Source organism: Carya illinoinensis, chromosome 13, assembly GCF_018687715.1.
Source record: "Carya illinoinensis cultivar Pawnee chromosome 13, C.illinoinensisPawnee_v1, whole genome shotgun sequence".
NCBI lineage: Eukaryota > Viridiplantae > Streptophyta > Magnoliopsida > Fagales > Juglandaceae > Carya > Carya illinoinensis.
This window is the reverse complement of record NC_056764.1, coordinates 25,394,286-25,420,316: the sequence shown is the minus strand read 5'-3', so window position 1 is coordinate 25,420,316 and position 26,031 is coordinate 25,394,286. Positions and strand designations below refer to the sequence as shown.

The window sequence follows — 26,031 nt, the reverse complement described above, 5'->3', positions numbered from 1 at the left end:
TTCACACACAATCTACTCTTCTCTTCATCTTTGGTTTTTTGAGATATTTTTTCTCCCTCTTTCATCGGAACAGATGGTCATGTTTAAATAGATAGAAAATAAAATCTTTGGTTGGCTAAAAATGGCAACAGCTCTGCCAGCAGTAGCATCTCTCTCCCATGCTTCTTTCTTCAGCAAAGGGCACCCAAGAATCTGCTATCACGCTTCAATTCCACTCTCCCAAGCCAAGTTGAAGCGGTTCACGGTCAGAGCTCTCAAAGAGAAAACAGAGGAAACTGAAAGCCCATCTTCATCTCCATCACCTTCTTCTGCTTCAGCTGAGGAAATCACAAAGAAGTATGGCCTAGAGGCTGGTCTCTGGAAGGTGTTCATTCCTTCTTTCTCTCCATTTTATTTCTGTTTTGCTTGCTTGTGGGCCTCTAAAGTGATGGGTTATCATCATCATCATCCACGGTGGTGCTCCTAATGCGGTTTGTTTCCCAGTTCTGTTCTTTTGTTTTTTTGCTAATTAGATAGAAAAGGTGTCTTCAAATTGAGAGATGGGTTTGGGGAGTGGGATGTGGAGCTAAATAGACATGAAATTTCAATATATATAAACATGGGTACCCCAGGTTGCAGAGTAATTTAAGGAATAACAGAATGAAAGAGTCAATATGAGGAAAACCTATTGGAAAACATTATCACAAAACTCTGAGTTTTGACACCTGCAAATCGATGGGAAGGAGTTCCTAATTTGTTCGATGGATACTTTCACCGACAACCTGAAGGGCATTGTCAGCAGTGAGAGAGAGAGAGAGAGAGAGAGAGGAACGGAATATTAGCTATTTTCGTCTCATGCAATGCGATTTTCATATATGTAAAGTAACTGATATTAGTAATACAAGACATGCTGCTTCACTCTACAAATAGTTCATTAATCTGGGGATATTAGAAGCCAAAGCAATGTTTGAGAAAAAGAACTTTTGAGTGGTTATTTCATTCCAAACTCAAATCCCATTACATGGTTATGTGACAATAAGGTGAGGATTGGATATTGAGTTAAGATGAGATGAAAGTTGAATAAAATATTATTAAAATAATTTTTTAATATTATTATTGTTTTGAGATTAGAAAATGTTGAATTGTTATTACCTTTCATTATTTTGTATGGAAATTTTAAAAAGTTGTAAAGATTTGATGAAATGAGTTTGAGGCCTTTTTGTGTCTAAACCGGGATTCTGTTTTCGGCTCGTTAGTTGAAAAGGCATGGCGTGACTGTTGATGCTAATACATCCTTGATGAGAGTGTTTGGTCTGTATTCCTTAAAAAAAATGTCATGGATGCCTGCAGATATTTAGCTCGAAAGAGGAAGGAAAGGAAGGTGATGGTGAGGAGAAGAAATCAAAAGGGAATCAAGCAAAGGAGCTGCTAGCACAGTATGGAGGAGCATACTTGGCAACATCCATTGCTCTCTCATTGATATCTTTCTCACTCTGCTATGCACTAATTAGCGCTGGGGTTGATGTCCAAGCTTTGCTGCAGAAGGTAAAAAAAAAGCCTTTGTTTGTATGAACTGCAAGTCGTCTCAAGTTTTCATTGTGTCATACTGTATTTTGCAGGTGGGGATATCAACTAATGAGACAGGGGAGAAGGTTGGCACATTTGCTTTGGCATATGCTGCACACAAGGCCGCATCTCCAATCAGATTTCCTCCCACAGTAGCCCTGACTCCAATCGTTGCCGGTTGGATTGGAAAGAAAGTTGAGAAAGAAAAATAACCTTTTTTTTTTATTATTTAAATGTAGATATAGTTTCTTCAGGTGAAAAAAAAAAACCCATGTTTAACTTCTTTCTCATACTACATTTTTTCCTCCCTGTAACTAACTGCTGATTATAAGCAAGTAAGCCGAATACTCTTTGAGACTTAACACAGTTAATATTAGATAAAATGTTTAGTTAAAAGTTAAATAAAATATCATTATAATATAATTTTTTAATATTAATTTTGTTTTAAAAATTGATAAAATTAAATTATTTACCATATTTTGTATAAAAATTAAAAAAAAAAATTATAATGATTATATGAGATGAGATGAAAAGAGATAGTTTAATTTTATATAATCAAATCAACCCGTTTAAGCCCATTGAGATTAGAAAATGGATGTTTGGAGATTTCAACATCACATCGCTATTGCTCTTTTCCCAAGTCCTTCAAAATCTATAATTAAAGGGTCCTTCCAATTAGCGGTGAATTGCTTACCGGTCATTCCAAAACAGAGCAAACCAAGAAAATTAAATTGATGATATTTTAAACCACAATTTTATTACTTGGGATGGTGAGAATGTGAAACGACTGACCTTCAATTTATGGCATCTCATGGATCACATGAACAAGCTTAAAAATATTAAAGGCAAAAACAAAAGAAAAAAAGACTTGCTTTTATGTTGTGGGTAATAACTCGTGATCAAATGCATAGCATTTGAGCACTCATTGTTAAGAAGTTGAAGTCCCATAAAGATGTCAACCAGTAATTAATGTGATAATGAATGGAGAGGTAACCGTCTCACCACTTCCCACAACTGAAAGGGCTTCATGCAAATCACCAACCAGACAGCATACGTTACGGCACTACATCTAGCAAAAATTATTGGGTTAAAAAATGAAAAAACAAACAGGATGATATGATATTGATAGATCCTCTTTTCCCTCCCTTTATAGTTTATTCTTTCAATTTCTGAACATATGAATACCTCACCTGTCGTTACTAATTGTCAAGTTAACCTAGAGGTCAAGCTAGTTAGTACAGTACTAGAGCCAAGAATGTAAATAATATACATGGTTATACAAACAACATTGGTTTTCTTTCTTTTCTTTTTTGGTCGTTTTCTTCTCTACAATATGACATACATACCTATACAACGAACCTGCTACTTCCATCTTCCATCCAGTAGTTTCTCGTAATTTTTTCTTTTCTGGGAACATCCTGCAGACATCAGCTGGGGAATCTTCAATCCCACTTACAGGGATTTACACAACAGCGAATGGTTGGAACATCATATGTCCTGAACAAAATTAAGTATTGCATCCACATACACTTTCCAGGGTCTCAACTCTTAGTAGGGTTAGCAGCAGGAGGCCCTTCGGTAGGGCCGGACGGTGGAGTTTGGGGCTGTGGTGTGCTTATGTTAGCCATGGTATAATCATCCTGAAATGTACTGAAGTCGTTCCATTCTGCTCCAGCTATGGTCAAGAATCAAGGAATTCAGTACTCACTGCCAAGTTATTTACACATGGCAATTACTGAACAAAGAAGAGAGCACATGGAAAATGAAAAATAAATTGTAAAAAACGGCGCGGTATTTTTGTTGTCAGGATACGTTCTGTTCTCCAAATGTCCGTGATGCTGACGTCAGCATCTGATAAAAGCCAGTAATCTGCATCACTCTGAAAACAAAAAACAAAACAAAAAAAAAAAACAAAAAAACAAAAAAAAAAAGAACTGTTTTTCATTAGGTCATTAGCCCTTCCATCAGAAGAAAAAAAAAAAAAAACAAATTTCAGGATGATTGGAACAATTACTTGTTGATGAAGTCTAATTTGCCGTTAACTATTAAAATTTTTTGTGATAATAAGCTTGCAAAAGAACAAAAATGAAAGATTTACAAGTAGAATTATTATGCCATTCTGAAACCAATCCATTCGGTCACTTGATTTTATATCATTTCAGACACGAATATTTGAAATTCAGAACATGTTGCTTCGGCTCATAAAAACTTTTTTGGATCTCCAGTGAAGAAAAGAAAATGTTTGCAATAAATCGTTTCTTTCACAAAGTTAATATATCCAAACAAATCAAGAACCACACTTACATCAACTTCAGATGGCACAATCTTCATAATTCCACTCACAAAGTCGTTAGAGGCATTAAGATCTGAGCACATTCTATGAGCATCTTGTCCATGCATTTCAATCTCCTTTCCTCTGCACTCCTCAGTGACCATTGTGTTTGCCAGGTTCTCGTCAAACCCTGAGCTTGATGGTAAGTTTGGAGGTACCTCAACATCATTAATCTCCTCAAACTTTTCTTCAAATTGACTAAAATGGACAGTGAGAGAGATCAAGTCAGATTATAAGAATACTTGGATATTCCATCTTCATTATCTCCTATAGAGTTGTGATTTTATCTTGCTAGAAAGTTGACTAAAATGATGGACAGACAGAGAGCAAGTCAGATTATAAGAATACTTGGATATTCCATCGTGTCATTATCTCCTTTAGAGTTGTGATTTTATCTTGCTAGAAAGTTGTGACTTTATCTTGCTAGTGCAGGGAGAGTAATGACTCCAGCAAAAGCAATGATCTTATATTCAACTAGAATCAACATTACCTGACAAGGTAAACATCTATGGGACCCATTGTGCTTCTTAGGACTATCCTGTACCTCCTCTGGGGATAGTCAACAGCCTGGTACACATTAGAAATGATGCACTGAGAATTATGCAGGTAAATTCTCAATATGAACTTGTTTCATCAATCTTGTCCATCTTAAATTTACCTCATCAGGATCAGGAACTTCCAGAGTTGTACCATGAGGAGCTTTAATTGCTATTAGTGTTTCATTCTGGAAGAACCAGTTAGTATGCTATTAGTGTTTCATTCTGGAAGAACCAGTTAGTATATGTATTTAGTTGACAGTTAATACAATAAATTCATTCTAGGAAATGCAAGGTGGCCAAAACAACCAAGAATATATGATAACATTTAGGGGGAAAAAACCTGGAAACAGGGTAAGCCCTTGATATCTTCCTCAGTGACAAAAAGCCACCTAACACAGCACAAAGGTTGATACCAATTATGACGTTAGGAAAGTGAATCAATCTTTCTAGAGTTAAAAGGAGAAGAACAACCCCTAGGGGTTGACTCAAGTGTGAAAAGCCTTGGGCTTAGGGGTATGCTCCCCCTAGGTCTAAGGTTCAAATCCCCTTGGGTGCAAACAATCTCTAAGGATCATCGGACTCGGGGATTTTCCCCTTGAATTACCCAAGGTACACTTGCGGGAAACTCTTTGCCAAGGACCTATGCACCCCCAGGATTAGTTGGGACGTTGTTCCGAACACCCATTGCCAATCAGGAAAAAGAAGAAGAAGAAGAAGGAGAGAGAGAGAGAGAGAGAGAGAGAGAGAGGAAAAGAACATACTTTTGGTTGTTCTCATCTTCACTGAGGTCCCTCAATTGGTCTTGCATTTCTCTGCAACAGATTAGAGCCTCAGCACATTAATGGTTGAAAACAAACCGGTGTAATAGAGCAGCACTAGGAAAGGCATAGCTATTAACCTTATTTGTTCATCTAATGTGCGCTCTTGAAGGGAAAGGTTTTCAACTTCTGCCTACAGATTAAAAAAGAAAAAAATTGAGGCCAAATCCTTCACCTTCAGAAATATGCAAACACTATCTATGTTCAAAATATACACGTGGGATAAAAGATGCCATATTTCATCCATCGCCCTCTGAATGATGTACATGGTGATTCAGATATAATATGCTCGACAGAAAGCCTTATCTAATTATTCAACAACAAAGACCGACTTCTCCATTCTGCTCACTATAGGCATAATGCTGCCTTTTAATTAACCTATCAGGTTGAAAATTCACCTCAAAGAAAACGATAAAATCATACTAAAAAGCAAGAACACAGGCATACAAGTACTCTTCAAAGAGTTATGCAGAACCTCAGTAACCATGCATATGCCAAGAAACAATTTCTCTATTCTGCATACCTGTAAACTGGAATAGTTCTCATCAACCTCCCCAGGCCTTGAGACATCAAGTCCTCTAATCAAACAATCCATCAAACAAAGTAAATTCTCACATGTAGCCGATAATCAGTCCTCACAGTTAGGATAACAACTATAACATAGAACTTTGAAAAGAGAAGAAAACATTCCCGTACTTCCACTGAATTCTGTTTTTGAGCTTCTTTTCAATAAGACCAATTCCTTCAAGCACATTTGTTATATCATATATCCTCCGCTTTTGCACCTGCAGCAGAAATCTTCAACTAACAGCACATTTAAAATAATTGATATGTTGAACAAGAAAGAATAACGGTCACCTCCAAAGTTTCAGCAGCTTTATTTAGATCAAGAATACCATCTTCAGCATGTTTTATTAGATTGATAAACTTCTTTGTCAAGAGACCTGTATAAGAATCATAGGACATTGATGTCAATCTTAAACAAGAAGTTGCTAGACTCCACAAATAGCCTATAACGAAATAAACCACGCTTATTTTTAAAATAATAAGATATAACATAACCAATAAATGCATAAACAGTAATTTGTTACCCAGGGAGCTGTCATAACGACAAGGACCAGCTGAAGGGAGATTATTGCCGGAAGGAGAACCTGCCAAATTTTCCAAAAATTTTCACATTAAGTGTATCTCATGATTTCTGCTGGGGCCACTGGAGACAGACAAGTATCTACGCAAGTGAGAGAATTTTAACAGAATCTATGTATCCTGTGGTTTACATTGATCAATACTGACATTGATGCATAGTAGGAATACATATATTGGAAAATACTCAACAAGTTTGGTACTCACCAACATTTGAGACTGGAGTATGAGGTCCAGATTTACTGCACTTCGAAAGCCGTGATGTTTTGTTTGCCTTTCCCCCTTTTACTGACACAGGTGTCTGAAGGGGACTGTTAACTACTTCAGTGAACCCAGGACCAGCTGTTCTATCAACAGAGTCAGCTTCATAATCTGTTGTGTCACTCTTCCGCTTTAATTGCTGATAAACACCATTTGATTTTTTTTTTTTTTTCAAAATAAATTATCAATATGTTCAAATAAACTTAAATTAAATGCAAGAATTCAAGCCCCCATTCAAGACACTAGAATGCTAACTGAACGTACAAATATACATGTGGAAAAGCCATCACCAAATTGCAACCAATCTAATTTTCAGGAGGCTGGACAATGCAATTTTACAGAATAGTTAGCTGTTAGCAACTCATCAACTGATAAAATTCACAGAACATATATCAATTAAAACTTGTAAGATGTCTTGGAAACAACCTGAAACAAAACAGCCAGAATAGCCAAGATTTGTCACCAGAAAGACCATTTTTTTTCTGGCCACCAGAAAGATCATTGAATTGTAAGTACTCACAAAAGCAAATTTACATTAAACATCTGAATTTTTTCTATAGCTGAGGTTTCTCGAAGGTAAACTCATGAAAACTCAAATTTTCCAACTACCACGCTAATATTACAAAATAATTGAAACGACAGAACAGAAGAATGTGATAGATATGAATGATTACTTGACAGACCATTATGGTTTTTCTACATAGAATGACTTAGATACATCAGGTAAACTTTGAAAATTGATTCTCCCAACCAACCAGATGTCTAAACTCCACAAAAATACATGTCTATTTAGCAGTAAAGCCATGCTTACAAGGCAACACACTAGCATTAGTATGGAATGTTTTACTTGCTGTTTTCAAAATCATCTACAGTGAGAATGAGAATCATCACAATGGATTCAAACCAACAACAACCAAAATTGGAAATGCGTCAAACTCCACAAGCATCAGCTTCTGTACCTCAAATTGCATTATACATACACCTAGGGCATTAATATTAAAGAAAAGTTTCAAAAGGCAAAATATCATGCCACATCATGAGCCCCACATATCCACTATTTCCAATCTGCAATATACATAAACTGTTTCGAAAAAGTCCTTTAACATTGAAGAGAAAAATCATACAATTTTATAGAGGACAGTAGTAATTTGATTGTAAACCTGCATCTGCCACCCCAATGTCCTATTACCCACACACCCAATCCCCTCTCTAGAGTCTAAACCAGATATATCCACTATTTTTATCCACATTGTGTGTCATTTGGTGTGACTGAAAGAAAGTACTAAAAAGAAAGTATTTTGTATGTTGAGTGCGTGTAATCAATGATGAAAACCAAAAGGGAAACAGTTTTCATGAGAGGCAAATACTAAGATTCGCATTTTCCTTAATATTTTGCATGTTATATGCAAGAGCCTTAAGGACAATAACATGACATGAACCTCATGTAATGAGCTTATAAGCCAAGAACACGAAAAGGCTTTAACAAAAGACCAAGGCTTTCAAGCCAATTTGAGAAGAGCAGCATCAAATTAAAAACAATCACAAGGCATAATTGAAACAACCCAAAATATATCGGCCACGTGAAGTAAAAATAGATTTTTATTAATACTAGAAGCAAGCATGGTCCAAGTACACAAGATGTATGCAAGAGAACACCTAGCTAGGAGCTAGAGATAAATACAAGAAACTCATGAAAACTTATACCATAGAAGTCTAAAGCATTAGCCCATACAAATAGTGTGTTTAAAAAGAAACTTTAAGATCATTGAAAGTGTGTTCCCAATTCTCAAAGCTTCAATCATTCCTTTCCATCCATAAGCACCACAAAAGGAAAATAGGAGTCATTTTCCAGATTGCTGGAATTTGGGGATTACCGTGGAGACCTCTCCAGCTTGCAAGAAGACCAAACACTCTCCCGGGCATAGCCTATGCTATCCTAATTCTTCTAAAAAAATCATTCCATAGGTTTCTCACTACCTCACATTGAAAAAGCAAGTGATCCACTGTTTCTCCACTTTTTTTGCATATGCAGCACCAATCAGCAACAATGATCTGGCATTCTCTCATGTTGTCCATAATCATGATTGTCTCCAGAGACGCTATCCAAATAAAAAAGGCAGCCTTAAGAGGCACCTTACTCTTGGATGCTCTTACTAGTAAAATGAGTGTTCTCCTAACAAGTGATGGCCTCGTAGGGTATTTTGACTAACTTCTGTGAAACCAAAATATTCCTGACCTTTGCTTTCATTAGCTTTCTTCCTAGGACAATAAGTTTAGCCATTCTTATCTCAAATATGTCCGGCAGGATTATTCTTCTTCAAACAAATGAACAAACTCTTCTCTATGATCCAACTCCCTTCAAAATGGTCTTGAGCCCTAGCACCACCTTTCTTACATGCAACAATTTCCCTAGCATCTTAAGGCTTTATCTTACATGCACCCCCTCTTGTACCACTCCACCCGTAGTGATAATTTCCCTTTCCTAGATGGGATCCACAGAATCTTGTCTACCTCTTCATTACTTACTCCTATTGAGTATAGCAAATTGAATAATTCTTTGAAAGCACCAATTTCCCAATCATGTGCCGCACTAAGGAAACTGGCATTCCACTATGGTGCACCATTAGAAACTCCCATTATCTCAGCTACTAAAACCTCCTATTCACATGCAATTCAATAGATTGTAGGACAGGCGTCCTTGAGTGCCCTGTCTCCACATCTTGTCATACAAAAAAATTGATCCTAGTGCCATTACCCACTTCGAATCTAGTGAATCTAGAAAATGGCCCCCATCCTCTTCTAATGTATTTCCATAAACCCACTCCGTATGAACCTTGTGCCACATAACCTATCCTCGGTTTTTTTTTATAGGTAAACGATTAAAATATTATTAATAAGAATAGGCATAACCCAAGTACACAGGAGGTATACAAAAGATAACACCTATCTAGGAGGAAGAGAGAGAAATAAGAAACTCATGAAAGCCCAGGCCATTAAAGTCAACAGCTTTGGCCCAAAGAAAAAGAGTTCTAACAAATAATAATCTGATCTCCTCCATAGAATGCTCCTTGTCTTCAAATGTCCTGTCATTTTGTTCCTTCCAAATGCACCAAAAAAGACATATAGGAATCATTTTTCACACTGCTGAAATTTGTGGGATACCGCCTAGATTTAGCCAACAAGCCAAAAGGTCGACCACTGTAGCAGACATGACCCATGCTAGTTCTACCCTGCTGAACACTTCGACCCAAAGTGCTCTAACAATATCGCAATGTAGTAGCAGATGGTCCAGTGTCTCCCCACTCTGTTTACACATACAGCACCAGTCTACCACAATCACCCCACATTTCCGTAGGTTATTTGTTGTCAAAATCTTCCCCAAAGCCACCATCTAGGCAAAAAAAGCCACCCTCAGGGGGGCCTTGTTTCTCCAAATTCATCTCCACGAAAATTGAATAGGTTGCAAGTGTGTGAGGGCTTTATAGAAAGAGCAAACTAAAAACATACCTTTCATGGTAGGTGTCAACTACAAAGTATCAACTCCTTGAGTACTCGGTCACATAGAGTATAAAAGCTGAAAGAAATTCTCAAAGTTGCTAACTTCCCAATCTTGGGCCGCCCTAGTGAGCTCACATTCCATTGGAATACATCCCCAATCCTTTCCATGAGTTAGGCCACTGAGGCTTCTTTCTCATGTGCAATCATGAACACTTCAGGGAATAAGTCCTAGAGTGCTCCATTGCCACACCATATGTCATGCCAGAACTTAATTCTTGAGCCATCACCCATCACAACTCTAGTATGACGAGCAAATGCCCCCCACCCTCACCTAATATGCTTCCATAAACCCACCACTTTAGAGCAACCCCCCCCCCCCCCCCCTCCCAACAAACCTCTGTATCTAGAATCAATCACCAACTTCCATAGACGTTCAGGTTCAGTATTATAGCACCAGAGCCATTTCCCAAGTAAAGCTCGGCTAAACACTCAAGTTTCTTACTCCCAAGCCACCAGAAGAGATTGGGGAGCAAATCGTACCCCACTTTACCAAATAAAATTTAAAACATCCCCAAGACCGCTCCAAAGGAAGTCACAATACAGTTTCTCAATGCATGCCGCCACACTTGCAGGGATTGGGAACAATGATAAATAAAATAAAAAATAAAAAAAAGGTAGATAGATTTGAGAGAGTACTTTCGATTATAGTAATCCTACCACCTTTTGACAAATACAAACGCTTCGAACCTACCCACCTTTGTTCAATCTTCTCAATCACTGCATCCCAAATAGTTTTAGCCCGAGAGTTGGCCCCCAAAGGAAGCCCAAGATAATTCATAGGGAATGAAGAAAACTTACACCCAAGAGTGTTAGCCAATGACCAAATATTACAAACATTGCCAATGGGGACGACTTGGATAAATTCACTTTCAAACCAGAGACTGCCTCAAAGCAAAGTAGGAGTGCCCTTAGTGCCTAAGTCTGGTGTAGATCTGCCTAGCAAAAAATAAATGGGATATATGGATAGTACCTTGATGTGTATCACCAGCCAAGAAACTAGTCAAGAAGCCACTGTTAACCATCGCTGACATCATTTTGCTAAATGCCTCCATGACTATGACAAAGAGGAGTGGGGACAAGGGATCCCCTTGCCTTAAGCCTCTAGAACTGCTAAAAAAGCCAATTGGACAGCCATTCATCAAAACTGAGTACCTCGCCATCGATATGCACCATCTAATCCATGTACACCACCACTCTCAAAAACCATATCTCCCCAACAAGTACAACAAAAAGTCCCAGTTGACATGATCTAAGGCCTTCTCCATGTCTAACTTACACAAAAGACCCAGCTTGCCCGCTTTAATTTAACCATTAAGGCATTCTTTAGCTATAAGAACTGAATCCAAAATCTGTCTTCCCTGTAAAAATGCATTTTGCAGTTTCATAATGATCCACCACAACACACTACTCATTCGATTTGCAAGGACCTTGGATATAATCTTATATACCCCATTCATAAGGCTAATGGGCCTGTAATCCTTAACTTTCGAGGCTCCATTCTTCTTGGGAATAAGTGCAATAAAAGTGACGTTGAGGCTTTTCTCAAATTTTCCAATCGAAAATAATTCATAAAATACCTTCATTAGATCCTCCTTCATCACTTCCCAGCAGGTTTGGAAGGAGCCCATAGAAAAGCCATCTAGTCCTGGTGCTTTATCTTTTACATCTTTTTTACCACTTCATGAACCTTGGCCTCCTCAAATGGCCTCTCCAACAAGGTGAGATGCTGTTGTTCAATGGACTCAAAAGTTAGCCCATCTCTTCAGCCTCCACCCCTCAGGTCGGTAAATAATTGCTCAAAATAACCAGCAACATGATCCTAGATCACCGGGATCTCCGTACTAACAGCTCCATCAATATTGCATCTCAATGGCATTGGTTCGCCTATGAGAGTTTTCCATTCTATGAAGATCTTCTGAAAGTGATTTGAGTGCTTCAATGGTCCAAATCCACCTAATATTCAGTGTCAAACTCAACACATTCTCTTCAACATCTTTATAATCCACAAAATCTTGAGTGGCTCAATTTCCTCGAATCTTATCTTCAATGTCCTCTTTAGAGCTCACATGGTGTTGCAATATACCTATGCCTCACAATATTCCTAGATTGACTCCAATAATTGCAATGACCCAAGGATGCACTAGCCAATAGCCACATACCATGCCAAAAAATACTAGTCCCTATTGGGCTCAAAACACGTGGAACTTAGCATGTCCAACAATGCATTCACAACCCACAAAATTGAGGGTATCACTATAAACATCACTTTTGTTTCAAAAGGAGAAATTGTAATTATGGACATAAGATGCATCCTCAACAAGTTATTCAAGCATCAAAAGCAAGAATCATATATATTTAGTACGTACCACGAAGGGCGATGGCTCAATGGTCCTTGAATTACTCCAAAGAGATTTGGTATATAGTAGGTCTTAGGTTCAAATCCAAATATAAATTCACCTAGACTATTAGAATTAGCTGCCTAAGAGCCCATTTGGATACTTAGAATATCTTAGTATACCTGTGAATAGTAATGAAATGGTTTGAGTTAAGATGTTTTATTGGGCTTTGAGAAAGGAGAAAAAATTGAATAAAAATATTATAAAGTTAAAAATTGTTTGAATATAATTTTTATTTCGAAATTTAAAATAGTATTGTTTTTTGTGTTTTGTTTGAGAATTTGGAAAAGTTGTAATGATTAAATAATGGTTAGATGAAAAAAATTAAAGATTTGAAACTGAAAGTGTTTTGTGTTTGAGTGATGTTTGGAAAGAAAACATCTAAGAATACTTGAGAATAGTTGTATTGCCAAACAAACCTTAAGAATCCATTGAATTCCCTAGTGGGCTTGGGGTCTAAGCTATGGCCCAAACCCAACTTAAGGATAACATGGCTTATAAATCCAAATGCACAATTGACTCTCCAAAATAATATAAGTTCCTGATCTGGAAGAATAAGAAGCAGGGGGAAGACTGATCGAAGAAATTGGAGCTTATGAATGTCTAAAATACCTGAATTTGTCACCTTTGAAAGATAGTCTCAGTCTCCCCATTTAGCAAGTTTGAGCAAGAAATAAAGCTTCAGTGTTATAGCAAAATGGAATGTGGTTGTTTACAAAGAAATTTTTGAAGAATCAAAACATTTAACCTAAATTACTGTATCTTTCACTCCTTTTTTGTATAGAAATAGGAATCTTTTGGTTTTTTTCTCCTTATTCCTAACACAACCCCATGACTTCACCCTGCACACTACTCTTATAGGGAGAAAGGGTGTCATTTAAACTGAAGTTCATCAGCAAGAATCCATCACTTTAATATTAAAGGTCAGGCTTGGATGCTCAAGTTAACTCAAAATCAAAGGTCTATCAGTATCACTTGGGTCATGAGGCACAAAGGATTAATCAAAACATTAAATATAGAGTTATATACTTTCTTTAACCATCTAACCTAAAATGGTAATGCAATAAACAGTTTAAGGTGTCCAAATAATGGTGCATGGTGGGGTAATTAAGTAACCCATGTTACTTAATGTATCGACTTGAAATTAATAATGTGGAATGGTAGAGAATTTAATTACTAGAATCTTTGAAATTACAACCTTTCGTAAAGAAGTTGCATTACAGATGCAGCACAAAGGCAGACACTTTTTCCTTAATTCTCTTCCAAGTAGACATTCTCTTCCAAGTATACAGTTTTTATAGTAGAATATACAGTTTTTCCAACTGGATTCACTTCAAACATTAGTCTATCCTCTTCTCCAGCCACCAGAAGGTTCCAGATCATTTATAGTAGTAACTCTAAGGTTTTAAATTGAGGTCACAACTATAATAATCATAGTATGGCATGTAAATAAGATAATTTACAGCTTTTTGTGCCTTAGGCCATGATGCAACATTTCATGGCTTGTGCAATCATGGGCGTCATGATATTTTTCTCATTAGCCTCACACACAGAAACTCATTTATGTTATTACATGCCTAAAACGTTAGTACGAATTGATGATTGGTATAAGTTTCTTTTTTCTGGCCCTACAGACCATCTTTCCCAGAACTTGAACTCAAAAATATCTATCAAACTTAGAAGTGATTGATCAAATGTCAGAAAAAAAAAATGCACCAAAAATAAGGCTGCTAATTGATGTTTCTTAATCAATATTTTTTTTATAATTAATAAGAATTTTATTACCATGAATATTTTACTTCCACTATTTTAATCGTATTTCATTACTTAAGACAGTTTTGAATATTACCATCTATGTGCCTTACACCGTAAGGAAGAAGAGAGCAATGTTGGTGGCGGCGCTAGGCACACTTGAGCACAAACACCATCTAGGGCCTAGGTGCAAAGCACAAAATGCAAGCGTAGGCCTGACCGAAGTAAAGCACACTTCTTAAAAATATATGACATATAATAACAAAACAAATCCAAAAAATACAACAAAAAATGGTTTAAAAAGCAAGATGATAATAAATTTCGCCTGTTAACTCAATTTATTAGAGTAATATTCAATATAAGACTGAAGTAATCAACTGATTAGATAAAATTTAAACATAACATTTTATATAATTCTCTTACGCTCTACTAAATATACACATCTATGATATTTGATAGCCATAATCAAAGTACATGGTTGAACCAGAATATACCGAAATGCAATGACCAAAAAAGCTCCAGTAGGTATTGACTTATGTGCTAACATAAGCAAATCAATTATCAATCCATCTAGAAAGCTAACTTGGAATGTCATATAGGGTTCAAAGCATATGCCCACATATGACAACATGCAGAGCACTATGGTATGTAATTGATCTTCAATATCAACTAAATACTAGAGTGTTTGTTTACATCACTTTATGGGTCTCAAACTGATAATTTATAATTTCAAAAAGAAAAATTCTACTCATCATCTGCACACCATACACCACATATGATTTTTTTAATTTCTATTTTTTTTCCCTTACCAAATATGTAGTATATGGATGATGAGTAGAAGAACTCAATAAGTTTAGGAGGAATAAAACAAAAATAAATTAAAATAAATAATAGATAAATAAATAAATAACGATAAAAATAAGTGGTATGTTGTGTGTGGATTGATGAGTAGCAAAGCTCCTTTTGGTAAGCAAAGTGCTTTTGGAATTGCCACTTTGCACTTAAGCATGCTTTTACCAACACTAGAAGAGAGGACAAAGAGGTTCACCTTTTCCCTTCCTATGTCTAGCAACATTACAGCAGTTTCTTAGCACTAAACAATAATGTAGCAATAGGCAATAACAGATCACATTCATTTCCTTCAAAAGTTATTTTGTGTTAGTTGTTTGTTTGAGACCATCTATACAAGTGAATATGGATTGCAATAATGTTGAGATGTGTGGTTCACATACTTGAGTATGTAACCCCAAATATAACATCATTTATTTATTATTTTTTTATTATTAACTATAAGCTCATTTAGCGGTGTGCAAAAATCCAACCACCAACTCCGTCCACAGAGTCAAAGTCGGAGTCAGAGTTTTCATGCAAAACCCAATCAGAGTCGGAGTCAAAGGTAGAGGATTTTTCTTACCAACTCCAACTCCGCCTCCGACTCCAAAGTCCAACATCATTAACCATATTTTATAAGATATATATAACTCTGCAATTATTTTATATAGGAATCATATATATATAGCATATACTTATATTGAAAGTCTATAACTTATGCTCAATACTATATATTAGTAGAAGTGTTAATAATTATGTCATATTATCATTTTTTTTATATAAGTAAAAGTAAAACTTTATTGATAGGAATAGGCATAGCCCAAGTACACGGGAAATAATTATGTCATAATATTTTTATAGTATCACACATGTATATTTTTTTTATATAGGTTCACACGTGTATGTATATATTCACTATTAAAACTAGTTAGTATATGTACAAATACGTATCTAGGGGTAGGTGACTGTTAAATATGAGCCATGTACTATTACTAATTAATACTGTATATAGTAATCTAGAATGTCTACTAACTAGATTAATATCATACTAACTAGATTAATATCATATGTATGCTATATAATTTATATTAAAGGTATACTGCATACATATATTATAACTATGGGCTTAAAATTATAATAATTGATACAGAGTATACTTTATATCATAAATCTTAGCTTATACATGTATTCAATAGTAGCATATTTACTTGTATAGATCTTAGAGCAATTTGGTTATATCATGATAGATTATTGATAACTTTTACATATAGTCAATACTAGTATATGCACTAGTGTATATCATGGAGTATTTGTTAATGGTTCCATCATGAGATACTTAAATAAAACGTATACCAATATATGTACTAGTTTCTTAATTAATTATTAATTAATTACTCTAATAGTAATTATCATGATACTTAATTACTTATACTATAATTAATTAATAGTTCCACAGCCATGTTCCAATTATAGCATATACTCATAAACTATTAACTAGATCTGTACCATTGTCATATACAAAACATCTTGTACTTGTATTGCAGATATAAGAGAGCTCTGGCTACTTTCATACCATAAGCCCATATCTGCAATACAAGTACAAGATGTTTCTTATAGATAGCAGGATCATTTCTTGGATCATTTCTTCATGATTAATAGGTCCTTGCCCTCCCATTTCGACCAGTAATAGACGAAACACAGAAATAAAAGGCCCCGCCTTGTAAATTTAAGACATCAAGTTAGACACTGTATGATTAGTTACTTCTTTTCAAATTTGATTATTGTTCAATTAAAAAAAAAAAAAAAAAACTCATAATGCAAACAGATATATTTATGTCATTCCCATGCCTTCACTTACATTCCTGTATGTAAAGGGCAGTATCTTATGATGAAACACAAAATTAAGGCTTCAACCATAAAAGCACATTAGCTTCCGAGCATAGATTCTGATATTGCAGTAGTTCATCATCAGCAAAGATACTTGATGTCACAGTAGTGCATCATATATAGGGAAGAATTCAAGTTTTCATTTGTAAACATTACGACAACGTGAGACGCCATTCCTCCCAAAACTAGTAAGGTTCAAATCATTAATTACAATTTGTTTACCAATAAATAAATAAGGTTCAAATCATCACAATAAAACCATCAGATTGTTCACAGTCCATTCACTCTATAAGGCCCTTACTACTCAAGATACGAATCCTTTTCCTTGGAGGAGTATCTGGAAGACTAAGATGCCTTTTAAAGGCAGCTTACTTTGTATGGACGGCTACCCTAGGAAAGATTCTCACAATTGACAACCTCAGAAACGCCGGATCATTGTAACGAATTGGTGTTGTATGTACAAAAGCAATGGGGAGACTGCTCACCACCTACTCCTACACTGCAAAATAGCTTGGACACCATAGTATGATTTTTTTTGATTGGGTGAGATTGGCTTGGGTGATGCCTAGAAGACTGGTTGATTTCTTAGCAAGCTGGAGAGGCTTGCATTGCAATCCACAGATTGTAGCAATTTGGAAGATGCCTCCCATATGTTTATTGCATTGCCTTTGGAGGGAAAGAAATGTTTGAAGTAGTGAAGACTCCGAGAGGACAATGGACGAAATTAGAGCTTCTTTTTTTTCAAACTTTTACTTCAATGGTCCATTGTAATAGATTTAATGGTCCAAGTGTCCATGAGTTTCTTGTAGCAGCTGTCAACCAAGCATAGGTGTCTCTCTTGTATATGTCCAGTGTACAGTGGCTATGCCTGCTACTTTCTCCAATAAAATCCTTCATTACTTATTTTTAAAAAAAAAAAGAAACCATCAGATTGTGTTCATTTTATCAATGCTTCCTACTAACTAACTGACCCATCTCAAGGACAGCATTCTTGAATGTAAAATTCTTTGATGGCCCAACTGTTGGCATCACTACCGAGCAGCCTTGTTGCTATCTCTTAGAACTTGATTGGTATTTGTCAACCAAAGAAGTCTTGGAAGTACCTGAAATTATATCCATTTCCACCACAAGCAATGGATATACATCTACATATTAACACAACTAGAGCATTGATCTGGCAAACAAGCATGTCTAACTAGCATACATACTTCGAATTTTAATCCTGTCAATGCAAAATGATCCAGTTTAGAAGATTTTTCGGGGGAGGTTTGGATAGTGAGTTGAGATGAGACAAGATGAGATGAAAGTTAAAAGTTAAATAAAATATTATTAGAATATTATGTTTTAATATTATTTTTGTTTTGGGATTTGAAAAAGTTGATATGTTTATTGTATTTTGTTTAGGAATTTGGGAAAGTTGTAATGATTAGATGAGATGAGATGAGATGAGATGAGATGAGATGAGATGAGATGAGATACTTCTGGAAAACAAACAACCTCCCCATAAATGAGGAATTAATTGAACGTTTGGTTATGGAAAATTTTGAGAATATTTGAGATTTTTTTTTATATGTTGTTTTATTAGGTTTTGGGAAAGACGAGAAAAAATTCTACATAAAATTTTTTTAAAAAAATAAGCTTTGTATTGGGGTTTGTGAAAGTGGATAGGTATTGAAAAACTATTTGAATATAATTTCTTAAAGTAGATTTATGCATTTGAGCAATAACTGGATGAAAAGTAGAAATGGCGTATTTTTTTTAAATCTGAATATGTTTTGTTTGAAATTTTCAAAATTTATTGAATTTTTTTTTTTTTTGTAAAATATTTGGTAACCAAACAAGACCTAGAACTTCCAATATAGAACAAAATTGTCCACTACATGAAATTGACTCATCATTATAAATATGGACACAGTCATTAATTCGCAAATATCCATATCATCCATACACGTGTTGAAAAAGACATGACTATAGCAATCATGATAGAAGGATAAAGGTTTTACAGCTACACTAGGATGTAAATTAAAAACTTGTCAGCAGGCAGGTATCCAGACATGTCTGCAGCATGCAGACATCTCAAAATCTGCACAACCAAATTGTTTTTTATGTTTCTACTAGTAAATTATGATTTAGTGAATGGACACCCTAGCTAATTCAATCATATGAAGATGTAGCAGTGTTGGTGTGAGCACCAGGCGCACTTAAGAGCAAACACTATCTGGAGTCTAGGCACAAAGCGCAAGTGCCTGACTGAAGTAAAGGACACTAATAAACATTATGTATAACAACAAAAAAACCATAAATAGAACAACATCTTAAAAAAATAGTAGCACGTTTAGCCTATTAACTCAATTTATTAGAGTATTATGCGACATAAAAATCAAGTAATAAACAAGTTACATAAAATTTTATGAAGCCTTCAATTTGATCTTCAAGTGAGGGGTGTGCATGATACTTGGTGTAGTAATTTCGCTCTCAAGACAATGTTTCCTTCCTTTTATTGTATTGCTTTGATAAGGGGACTTTAGTGTTGGATTTTTGGGCAACGCTAATGGCCTTTATCAATGGAATGTTCATTGTAATAGAGTTGCCCAAGATTGGGAAATTGGAGCTGCTTCTAATTTTTCAGCTTATTATACACAGCATGCATTGTCAGTTCATTGTTCGATCATTGTACAAGGTTTTGTCATCTCAGAGTCATCTTTCTTTTCCTTGGAAATGCATTTGGAGTAAGATGCCTTCCAAGATTTTTTTTTCCCCTGATTGGACTGCCTCTCTTGGGAAAACCTTGACCATGGACAATTTGAGAAAGCGTGGACTTGTTGTTATGGGTTGCTGCTACATGTGTAAGAAGAATGGTGAATCCCTGGATCATCTATTGTTACATTGTAAGGTGGCAAGGGTATTATGGGATGAGATGTTTAGGAAGACAGGACTTGCATGGTGATGCCTAGGAGGGTGGTGGATCCTCTAGCTTGTTGGAAAGGTCTCTATGGAAGTTCTAGTGTGGCTGCTGTTTGGAGAATGATTCCTTTGTCTTATGCGGTGTATTTAGCTTGAAAGGAATGATAGGAGTTTTGAAGATAGGGAGCGCTCTTTGGATGAACATAGAAATTTCTTTTTACAAGCCTTATGTCTTGATTTTCTGCTTTTGTACTCAAAGCATTCATGACTCTCTTGTATCATTTTCTAGTTCCTAAACTATAACTGTGTTTACTTTTGTATACTCCATGTGTACTTGGGCAACACCTATTTACATGTTCCAATAAAATTTATCATGCTAAGGCGTTGCTCTTGTATATGCCCCATATACTTGGGCTCTTGCCTATTCTTATGATCAATAAAATTTTGTTTACCGATCAAAAAAAATAAAATTTATTTACCTATCAAAAAAAAGTTACATAAAATTTAAACATATTTTGTATAATTATCTTGTACTTTACAAAATACACACATCTATGATATTTGACAGCCATAATCAAAATTAAAGTAGCTGACTCGATCAAAATATGCCAAAAAGGCCATGACTAAAAAAATTCAATTAATATATCTATTGACTTCTATGCCAACATAAGCAATCATATATCAATCCATCTATAAGGCCAACTTGGACAATTACATCGGGTTCAACACACATCCATCCCTTGTGACAAGATGTAGTACCATGATACATAAAGGATCTTCAATCTCAACTAAATACTTAAAAAATATTTAATTACATCATTTTCTGGGTTTTGAACTGATTTTATATTTTTTTTCCTATAAAAATACACAAAAGCCGGCTAAAAGAAGATGCTTTTGTAAATGCACTTCACTTTTGGCGTGTGAAGCATTCAGCGTTGGCACTTTGCACTCAAGTGCGCTTACACCAACATTGGGATCTAGATTATATGACTGCTTGAGATGGCAGAGATAGCTCTCTCAATTTGAAATACATATTAATGGAATAAGTACTTGGAACATAATGGTATTAATATATGCAATAATCTAAAGCCCTAGATGCAACCATGTAGAGAAAGTTCTATAGTTGGCAACCCTGAGATTGTTTATCAATCCTTCATAATACCATATGGTATGGAGTACCAATGCCAATACACATCATTGTCCTATTCCATTATTGTTTCCCAATTTGATGACAAAAATGATGTAGAATAATACTTTGATCAATGCTGTTTTTTAATACAATCATGTTTTAACCATCTATGAGCATGTACAAAATTCCAGATATCAAGTTGATGATCAGTGACTCTTACAGCCTTTATCAGTACCAGCACCAGTACCACTGACAATCTTGATGACTCCCCCAACTTCCCAGAAACATTTTCAAATATAATTGGTCCTCATGTGATGATATAAACATATTTATCTGAACATACTAAAGGCCTTTGAGTCTGAAGAATTAAATACTCTCAGATATGCATCCGATATGTCACTTTATTTCTGTCAAGAAGAGCTACAGATGGCTGAAGTTCGATAACCAAATTGAACTCATAGTTCATATCAAAAACCAAAGAAGAGTGTGGACCATAAATTGATAAACTTGTTAATCAACTAGCAAAAAAATCTAATCTCCATTGCAACATCCTAATATCTTCAAGACACAGAGCATTGGATGACTGAAAGTTGTTAATCACAATCAGAACAATAGTTTCACGAGCAAAACCAACAAGAGACACAAAAATCACCAAATGCACGTGGTCAACCACAGAATTAACTAAATTCCCTAACAAAAACTTTTGATTTACTCCAGGTCCAGTAAACGGTATAAATAATTTTGTTATAAATACCAACCCGAAGAACTCACTTCTATTAAATATTCTAACAAATCCAAACCCCTACAATTCATTCCACTCACTTGCTAAGCAGATCCGAAGACTACTCTCCAATCACATGCACTAAAATAAAATGCATAAGCTTTATCACTAACAAAAGAAAAACGAAATGTTGAAAAACTCACGGGAGACTTTACAACGATGGCCTCTGCCTCGTGATCAGTGGCTCCACGGGGAGGATCAGCGAAACGGTGATAGTCTGCTGGAGCACCGAACGGCGGTTTGAAGGACGAGAAAGGGAGCTGCCGCCTAAGCGGCTGCTGTTGCTGAATAATCTGACTGGACGGCGAAGGCCGGGACGGGGTGGGAGTTCGCGAGCCAGACATGGAGCCAAAAACAGAGATCGAGACGAGTGGACTTCGGGGTTTGGGGGTTTAGAGAGAGAAAGAAAAAGGAGAGAGAAACAAAGTAATTAAGTTGCGAGGAAATTGAGGGGGAAATGGACGGAGGAATAGGAGGTAAAATGGGGAGTGGGGAAGAGGGGGCCGGGAGAGAGGTGGGATCTGGGTTGGGGGTGTTTGGGAAGAAGGAAAATGAAAAAGCGGGAGAGAGAAAGAGAGCAGAAAACGAGGGAAACAAAGGAGGGAATTCGGTTCGGATATAGATGTGGAGGGAAGCCACTTCTTCCTTTTATTGCCCTGAAAAAAAAATAATAATAATAATAATAATAATAATTTAAAAATTTTTTCTTTATTTAAATAAATAAATAAAATTGAGATAAAAAATAATATTATATAAAAAACCCATGTCTTGTTCGTGTCATCCAAAAATTTTAAGCCTAAATATTTTAAGATATGCATATTATATTTATTTTTATCAAAATAAAATCATTCAATTTGAAAAAAGATTTTGAATAAACTTCTATCTCATATTTACAAAGATGAATTATAAATAACAAATTATGCATTTTTAAATTGGAAATAAATTATAAATTTCTTTGAATAAACTTAAAATTTTCTTTTTCAGTAATTTATTCCATTGATAGATTGTAATTGATTTTTAAACCATATGTATTTTCATAAATTTCTTATATTAATAAATTAGAACTCACAGACTATGTTCGTATATATATATTTCATGTACTTAGATCCTTGCCTATTCTTTTATGAATAGAAATTTATTTATTAATAAAAAAATCATTTTTATCATTATCCTTTCTATTTTTTTGACATAGTACTAAATTATTAGTTCGTAAATAAAATAAATAATTTTTAATTATTTAATATTCTATTACGAGATGATAAAAACATATGCTCGGCTTTACTCAAGTGATAAAGGTATTAGATTTGATAGTATTACATCTTAAATTTAATAAAAGAATATTTTCTCTTTGAATTACTCAAAATTCACTTACAGAAAACTTTTTATCAAAAATCTATGATCTCTCGATATCATTCGGGATATTATTCCTGAACAATCAGTGTCAATTAAAACAAAATAAATGAAGTAAAAGAAGTTTAGGATAAGGAGACGGAGTCAGGTGATGCCAAAGAGAAATGCGTTCGGACTGTTGTGAGCCTTCGGCATTGTTGAGCGTTGACGAGGATAAATTAAGGAGGTTCGAATCGACGATGCGCGCCTTTTTGTTAATGGCAATAATTATTAAAAGTTAACAAAACTTCAATTTTGTCAACAATTATTTCTCAATTATTGCTACTTTCTTTGTCTTTTTCACCAACCAAACTCAATTGCAGGCTTCGGATTCCAAAATTTTTCAGAAAAAACAAATTAATTAATTTACTAAACATTAAAAATATTTATATTTGTCCATGTGCTATAAAAAAAATATTGTCTAAAGATTAAGGTCTCGTTTTGTTACACAAATGAGATGAGAATCATTTCATCGTTTTATTAACTAATTCCTTTAATACGTACAATCATTTCATCTTTTATGTATCGGATTATTATTTGATCAACTCAAGTTTTGAAATTATAAGAGCATCCTCAATAGACAAGCCAAAAATCTATTTCATATTTAGCTATTAGACCTCAAAATATCATCCAAATTGGATTAACTAAAATCTAAATATTTGAACTTTAGCTACAGTTACTCAAAATATTTTCCAAATTTGAATGTTATTGTAGATAGACCAAATACATATTTTATCATTGAGTACGGCTACATCCATAAATAAATTACACCAAAATAATCACACAAATTGATGTGGTTTTATCTGATCCGTTAGATCTATTTTACAATAAAAATAATTTTATAATCTGATAAATCACATCAAGCTATATCAATTTGTGCGATTGTTTTTGTATAATCTTTTTGTAGTTAGAGTATTTTCCTTTATCATTTAGTTCTCTCTCTTCATCATTCCACTCTCCTCCAACCACTGTTTGTATGGAAAATTCACCGCATGCAACTCAAATAAAATAAATTATAAAATGGTAAAAAATGATAAAATAAAATAATATATAATTAAAAATTATTAAAAAAATTTAATTATTAATTATTTTGTTACTATATAATGAATAAATAGATAATCCAATGTGGAGATTTGATATGAATAGTTAAAATGAAATTCATCTTATATTATTTTATTGTTATATAATGAAAAAATAGCTATTATAGTATGAGAACTTATGTAAATGGAATAATCCAAAATTAAAATTTATCTCACATTCAAAAAAAATATCTTTTAACTTTGACTAATTTATTAAGGATGCTCTAAGAAATTACGGTACAATTGAGATTTCGAGCTCTAGCTATGCATTATGTGAGGAAGTTGCTTATCAAAATTTTCTACTCATCTCTCATGGGATGGACTTCTTTTTTTATTATTATTATGGGCACAAGTGATGGACTTGCCCAAAACATCTCATATTTTCTTTATCACTAAAACATCCATTTTAGATTAAATTCATACTATTATTTTTTTATATCATTACTTTTTCTCTCTTTTTTAAGTAATTTATTGAATATCTCAAAGAAAAAAAAGGTAATGTATTGAATGTGGAGGAATTTTATGCTAAAAATACTAAAAACGAAGAAATCAAAATGGTGCAATCTGGTGACAAGTCTCCCAATTTACTTGGGAGACTTAAACTCAAATACTTAGTTCTTTTCAAAAAAAAAAATTGTTACATCATACCAAAATTTGATAAGTTCAATATGTGATGATGTCGACTAACTAACAGATAAGTTACAGTATATTAAATCAGTAAAATGATAGCTCAAGATAATTATATCTAACCTGAGTTTCTATCCCATATTGCAGTCTTATTAATATGGCCTTCCACTGAGTATGCAACTATTGTTTTGTCCTTTGTTGAGAAGCTATCAAATTTTGGACCAAAGAGACTTGGGACCAAAGAGAGATGAGACCTTGTGACTATTATATCATATGTATGCACCAAGACCAAAAGATGGATATTGGAGTGGTGAAAAAAAATCAGAAAATAATCAACCCGAGATTCCCCAAAACCAAGGGCAATATGAGCTTGCCTCAATCTGTGAGACCATGCTCGTGGGCCTGTTTGAGGCTATAAGCTACCTTGTGAAGCATGCAAACATGATGAGGATATTAAGGATCTATAAAACTAGGAGGCTCCATGTAACACCTCCTTCCTATAGACTAGGGATGTCACATGCTCATGTAAATATAGTCAGGCAAGAGGCTTGCATAATAAAACAAAAACATAATCATAGTTTTTCAAACCAAATAAAAGGAAAAAAGACAATCATAAAATAGAATTCACTTAAGTTCATTGGTCTGCTCCATCTAAGTCTTTCCCGCCTACTTGTAATCATCACCATCTTCACCTAGGTAGTTAAAATATAAAATAAAATTAAAATGAGATGAAAACTTTGTAAAAAACCCATCACAACCTAAACATAATAAATGTAAGTATTTTAAAGCTTTTCATACTTGAGAGAACAAAATATGATTGTTCACACTCATGCTTATGCTATGCATAACTTGTCATGATTTATCTAATTGATGTGATTCATATGACTAACCACCATATTTAGTCATGTGTGCAAGGTTGTGCATTGGTTCCACATCATGTGCCTACAAATGGAACTCCTAAGTAGTATTCTGGCATACTACTATAGACCACACTTAAATATGTGGCTTGCACATCTGCCCTGAATATGCATTGGTGTCATGTTTCTGAATGGTCATCTAA

At 34.8% G+C, this 26,031-nt stretch overlaps 2 protein-coding genes across 2 annotated transcripts; one reads left to right on the top strand and one right to left on the bottom strand.

Annotated features, from left to right (window-relative positions):
* On the top strand, positions 1-1,907 carry LOC122291281. The gene is made up of 3 exons (XM_043098947.1): positions 1-364; positions 1,330-1,524; positions 1,599-1,907. Exons 1-3 carry the CDS (start codon positions 122-124, stop codon positions 1,755-1,757), a joined length of 597 nt encoding a protein of 198 aa, XP_042954881.1. The 5' UTR covers positions 1-121; the 3' UTR covers positions 1,758-1,907.
* Positions 1,908-2,640: 733 nt separating this feature from the next.
* Positions 2,641-22,487, bottom strand: LOC122292385 (transcription factor E2FB-like). The gene is made up of 14 exons (XM_043100721.1): positions 22,020-22,487; positions 6,585-6,777; positions 6,326-6,385; positions 6,093-6,178; positions 5,931-6,019; positions 5,758-5,812; positions 5,315-5,367; positions 5,178-5,228; positions 4,757-4,805; positions 4,536-4,601; positions 4,368-4,444; positions 3,850-4,075; positions 3,358-3,424; positions 2,641-3,220 (listed from the first exon to the last, which is right to left on the bottom strand). The coding sequence occupies exons 1-14, from the start codon at positions 22,218-22,220 to the stop codon at positions 3,087-3,089; spliced, it is 1,407 nt and encodes a 468-aa protein (XP_042956655.1). The 5' UTR covers positions 22,221-22,487; the 3' UTR covers positions 2,641-3,086.
* Between the last annotated feature and the right edge of the window lie 3,544 nt (positions 22,488-26,031).

Excerpts from the sequence above, each read along its gene's own strand:
- LOC122291281 (XM_043098947.1), top strand. The coding sequence starts at position 122 with ATGGCAACAGCTCTGCCAGCAGTAGCATCTCTCTCCCATGCTTCTTTC. Across the intron at positions 365-1,329 it reads TAGAGGCTGGTCTCTGGAAG|ATATTTAGCTCGAAAGAGGA; the intron begins GTGTTCATTCCT and ends GGATGCCTGCAG. Across the intron at positions 1,525-1,598 it reads TCCAAGCTTTGCTGCAGAAG|GTGGGGATATCAACTAATGA; the intron begins GTAAAAAAAAAG and ends TGTATTTTGCAG.
- LOC122292385 (XM_043100721.1), bottom strand. The coding sequence starts at position 22,220 with ATGTCTGGCTCGCGAACTCCCACCCCGTCCCGGCCTTCGCCGTCCAGT. Across the intron at positions 4,602-4,756 it reads AGGGCTTACCCTGTTTCCAG|AATGAAACACTAATAGCAAT; the intron begins GTTTTTTCCCCC and ends TGGTTCTTCCAG. Across the intron at positions 3,221-3,357 it reads GGACATTTGGAGAACAGAAC|CTGGAGCAGAATGGAACGAC; the intron begins GTATCCTGACAA and ends TCTTGACCATAG.